Genomic DNA, 5410 nt, shown 5'->3' on the forward strand with positions numbered 1-5410 from the left:
CCACGGTTAATTTAGCCGAGGCTGAGAGCGGCGTTCACCTGCTGGCACGCTGTTCTGCCTTCTCGTCTCCACACAGATGAAATCTGTGGCTTTAGACAAGAACAACTTGCACTTTCATGGCAAATAGACTTCCATCACAGCATTCACAGCATAGCTGAGATCCGTTAGGGATAAAATGTGAAGAAAGGGGGGCTGAAAAGCTCATGCTCACTCATTTGCAATCATGCAAAGAAAAACGATCACAGCCTTCCCCTATCCTCCTATGGAAAGAGTTATTTTACAAACCAAAACCACTCTTGAAGTGTTACAAAAGAGAGAGAGAGAGAAACAAGGAAAAACAAAACTGAAAAACAAGTTTAGGAGCATTTCTACAACTCAATGTTTTATTATTCAAAGCAGTAGACAAAAAGACTTATGACAGGACTCACTCCCAGCAGACACAAGAATCACTGGAAACATAAAATGCTTTTGGATATTTGAAGAATAACGTCGAGAAATTTAAACGTTAAATGCTGTATCTGAACACAGATCTGAACAGGATCAACAGAGCATGACACTTCTGATTTAAAGAGAAACTCTGTGTACCAGCATGTTTGAAACGGACGTCTATGTCGTTGCCTCCATGCGCAAGACCTTCATGGATTCTGCGATCATGGAGCTGGTGTCAATCTGACCGTAGATGCCCACTAAAAACGCCTTATGGAGGAGAATATCAGCATGTTCTGGGGAAAAACAAAACCGAGATGATTCCTTATAAATAAATAAAAACTAAATCTTAAAAATTGACAGAATCTGTTGCATGCTGTTCATTACCACAGAAAACACACACACACACACACACATACACGCTTAAATAATACATACTTTGTTGTCAGAAAAATTAAAATAATCACATTAATGAAAACACAAGCTGCACATTTCTGCCTCTGAGATTTCCAGAATTTCCACTTCCTACTGAGGGATGAGTCGAAATTATGTTGTGGTAAACAACAGATGCTGTCAGATTAGCTTAAAATGTTTTGAAATTGCGAAATTCATTTGTGCAAAAAAAAAAATATAATAATTTATACAACAACAGCAAGCAAAAACAATTATCATGGTTTCTTATAATAAGGTTCTCATCTGTTTGTTTACCTTGACAGAGCAGCACATATTCAGGCAAGTTTCTCAAGGCTGTCTGCACCACATCAAAGTCCCCGCTGCCCAGACAGTACATGAATGTTGGCAGGAATTCAGCAGCCATACTAGAGTTAGCAAAAATAATGGTGAGTGTATTTGTACTTGACATTTCGATTTAATATACACTACATACTTGCCTGCAGGCACCTCACCTGGGGATGTTCTGGATGCACCGCAGAGCCAGACTGAACGCCATGTTGCGGCACACTTCTTCAGGGGAACTCATCAACCTCTGCAGATCATTCTGATAACACACGACAAGTTGGTTGTACTTGTTAAATCTCACTCATTTCTGTCTGTTGTGCAATTTTGTGTGCATTGTGCAATGTACTTACAACAAAATACTGAATGATTTCTGGATTCCTTTTGGATTTCTCATCCACTTCAGTCAACCCCTCAAACACATCTAGAACAAAAATACATCACGATATATAAAAAAGGTAGCACTTCATTTACAGTGTCCTTATTACATGTACTTACTGTAGTTATTACAGTAAATTATGTAGAATTACACACAGCTTACAATAAACCAAACTCGAATCCTAACCCTACAGTATGTACATGTTGTTACCTAATATTATGCAGTACTTCAATATAAAATTACACTGCAACAAGGACAGTTTAAAACAGGGATAGGCTGGTCCTGGAGTACCGCTGTCCTGCAGAGTTTAGCCCCAAACCCTAATCAAACACACCTGAACAAGCTAATCAAGGTCTTCAGGAAAACTAGGGCTACAGGCAGGTGAGGGTTTTCTTTTTTTTTTTTCAGGGTTGGGGCTAAACTCTGCAGGACTGACGCTGCCTATCCCTGCCTCAAAATAAATTGTAACCAAAAATGAAAATAACTTCATTAATATTAATTGTTATTAGTTATAATATTATTTTGTATTCATTATAAATATCTTTATATTTAATAATGCATATAATTGAATACACAGAAATATTAAAATATTTAATTTTTTATTTCCAGTCCTATTTGTTTTAAATTTATGTACATAATACATTATATTGATGTGATAAAAACAATAATTAAATAATAAGCTAAAACTATCAAATTAAATTAATATTAATATTAATACATTGTTTAATAATACATATAACTGTAATTTTAGAATTTTTTTGTGTAATTATTGCATATTTTATAATAAATATTGATAAGAACAACATGTAATTGCATAACTTGCACAAATTTAAATGCCTAACATTTACAATCCCCTACACCTCTCCCTTGTCTTTATTATTGCTTTCTTTTTTTAATGTAATTTTGACACAAAATGTCTTTCAGCTTCCAACATTAGTGTAGTCTTGAGTTAATTTAATCTATGCGTTCTAATCGAAGAATTCTATGAAAATAGAAAATATGAACAATAAGTATGATTTAATGTGGGTCTATTTCAAGAAGAGTATATTAGAAAGCGCTCTGAAAACAGTAGTAATATAGCTCACCCTCAATTGCTTCTCCTTTGGAGATCTTCTTCAGGCATTTAGTCATGTCAGCCGCAGTCAGCGGCATGGAGGCTGAGATGTTGACCAGAGGGAGGGAGCCAGAGGACGAATCCTCAGCTGAAATACAAAGAGCGAGAGACAGGCTCTGGTGACCATCATCTCACAGGTAACTCTGTCTCTTGTGATGTGAGGTGTTGGAGCCCTTACCGTCTCGGTCCTCAGCAGCGCTCTCAGAGGAACCAGACTTCACAGGCAGAGTCAGTCCAGCGAGCAAAGACTTGAGCTGCACCAGGTCCGGGTTCTCAGTGGACAGTCCCCTGAGATTGAGAGAAAACACAGGGAAACGTTTTACATGAAAAGAAATAACTTACAAAAAGAAAGAAATGTAGCACTGAGGGTGTTTGATAATGCAGAAATGATTGATGCAAGCAAAAAGGGTCTTACTGTAGCACATCTGAGTGTTTCTGAAGGAAAGGCACAGCAGATGCTGCATCATGGGTTATGTACTTTTGGATGAACTGTACAAATTTGTTTATGATGGGCATACGGGATGATCTCTTGAAGTTCTGCAAAAACACCACATGAAAACGCTGAAAACAAGTTCCCACCAACTGGCTTGTAAAGTTTCGTTCTAACACAAATATTGATTTAACAGATAAGCAACAGTGAGAGGTCTGTAATCACGCGAAGAACATTTTGATTAGCAAAAATGATTAATATTACTACGTACTAAACCTTGCAAGCAGTGTGCATTACTAGAGGAGGTCTTATACCTGCAGTACTTTGATGAAGGACAGCAGACAGTCCTGCAGTGCCCTCTGGTGGTCAGAGTGGAAAACCAGCGGCTGCAGCAGCTCCAGGACAACCAGAACATCGCTGAAGAAGGTCAGATGGTTCTGCTGCCTGATCTCCTGCAGGTTCAGATGGATGCGACCGTGCAGGAGCGCAGTGATCATGGGCAGGTGTCTGAAAAACCCAAACAGCTCTATTATGCATTCAGCACATTTATATAGACAACATGAAATTTAAAATGGGACTTATTTACTTGCTTAAGAAATGTCATAATGGCATAATTATGAAAAATTATTCCATTCATATTCTTATTATTATATTATTATTATTAATATTATTATTATTATTATTTAATGCATATTTTATATAATTCTTAAGGTATTTAATGCACCCAACCCCGGCCCAAACCTGCCATGCTACTTCAGATGCAGCTTCAGAACACACCATTATGGCCACATTGCAGCCTTAAAAGTTCAATGTAACTAAATTCTATTTTGAAAAAGCCACATTTTTGGTAAGGTCTATTCAATGCTTTTCTCACAACAACGACATTAAATTAACCTTTGGGGGGTAACTTCTCAACCCCAAACTGATGACCAATTAATTGGTGATTAATTTGATAGAATAATTGGCACATCAATTTTTCTCTAATTAATTAGAGAAAAAAAATTTAATCACTTGACAGCTCTAATAAATATTATCAATTGTATTATTTTATTACAGTTAGAATATTAAATTTTTTACATGGATTCTTTAAAATGTAATAATTTTCTCCATTTCAAAAGTGAAAAATAACATTACTCAATAATATGATACTTGTGATGTGCCAATGAAACGTCAGTAAAAAAATAAGCAATATTATTTCACATTGAATATTCATTAAATTAAATGCAGAAATGGACAGGTTTTAAGTTAATATTTCAATAATCTAACAACACATTTGCATATTCATAGTTCTCTGAGGTTGGAATCTTTTTTATGTTTTATTTTGATTATTTTTATAATTATTTATTGTAATATATATTTTTATGATTTAATTTATTATCTTTTTTTAGCAACTCATGACACTTTCAGTTCCCTCAGGAACCCCCAGAAATTTGCATTCCATTTTTTTTTCTTTTTTATGAATGGAAAATGCTTGTGTTGTAAACCTGAGTAGAAGCACAGGGTGAGATACGGCCAGTTTCCTGCAGGCCAGACTGGCATCAGACGCACGGTTCTCAGCTGATTTGGAGTCTCCCGTGTCAGCTAGCAGAGTGATGAGACGATGCACGAGAACATCCAGCTGAACGTGCACAAACACAGAGACAATAAGAGTATTAATCTTTCAGGTGCTGTTAACAGGAAGCTCATGGCCTGACGTGTCATAAACTGCAGCAGTTACCTTGCAGGTGCTGCCGTCTGCTGCCCCCTCACCACTCAGGGTGGCCTCTGGTAGGTGGATGTGTTGGATGACCTCTGGGAAGTGCAGGTAGATCTGCAGCAGCAGCGTCTGACACCTCTTACTCATTATACTGGACATACCACACATATGAACACAATAAAATAATACAATAAAAACAACTGTGACTAAGTTATACTGCAGATGGTTACAGGAGAGTCTGCATGAGGAATATGTCAAGTTCAACAAAGAGTACTTGATGCATTAACCATGAAGAATTAACCATGAATTAACCATGTTTTTTTATTATCAAGAGTTTAGGTTAAAATTTACATGAATGTGTAAGGTCCTGTGACTGGTTACTATTTCTTTTCTGTTTTTTACCATTTTCCCCCTCATTAGTTCAGTTTAAATGGTTCTGTGGTGTGACAAATTAATTTTTAATAGTCAATTAACATGAAGACATAAAATTCGTATGCACCACTATACCATTATACTAATAAGTGAAAACACTTTTAAATAAGCAATAAGAATAGATATTATAATATATTACACCAATACTATTAACGTTTGAATTTCAAAATAACTTTTGAACTATATAATATTTATTAA

General features: G+C 36.1%; 1 protein-coding gene across 2 annotated transcripts in view; it reads right to left on the reverse strand.

Moving 5' to 3' along the window:
- Window positions 1-355: 355 nt before the first annotated feature.
- LOC109055009 (integrator complex subunit 1-like) overlaps window positions 356-5410 on the reverse strand; it is a 24366-nt gene continuing 19311 nt past the window's right edge. For both annotated transcript variants that reach the window (XM_042721010.1, XM_042721014.1), the window contains exons 39-48: window positions 4802-4931; window positions 4569-4702; window positions 3399-3591; window positions 3070-3191; window positions 2833-2942; window positions 2626-2742; window positions 1515-1585; window positions 1332-1423; window positions 1135-1244; window positions 356-722 (exon numbers count right to left, since the gene is read on the reverse strand). In XM_042721010.1, the coding sequence (XP_042576944.1) occupies window positions 607-722; window positions 1135-1244; window positions 1332-1423; window positions 1515-1585; window positions 2626-2742; window positions 2833-2942; window positions 3070-3191; window positions 3399-3591; window positions 4569-4702; window positions 4802-4931 (1195 nt within the window). In that variant the 3' untranslated portion in view covers window positions 356-606. The remainder of the gene's footprint in view (window positions 723-1134; window positions 1245-1331; window positions 1424-1514; window positions 1586-2625; window positions 2743-2832; window positions 2943-3069; window positions 3192-3398; window positions 3592-4568; window positions 4703-4801; window positions 4932-5410) is intronic.

Source organism: Cyprinus carpio, chromosome A3, assembly GCF_018340385.1.
Source record: "Cyprinus carpio isolate SPL01 chromosome A3, ASM1834038v1, whole genome shotgun sequence".
NCBI classification, from domain to species: Eukaryota; Metazoa; Chordata; class Actinopteri; order Cypriniformes; family Cyprinidae; genus Cyprinus; species Cyprinus carpio.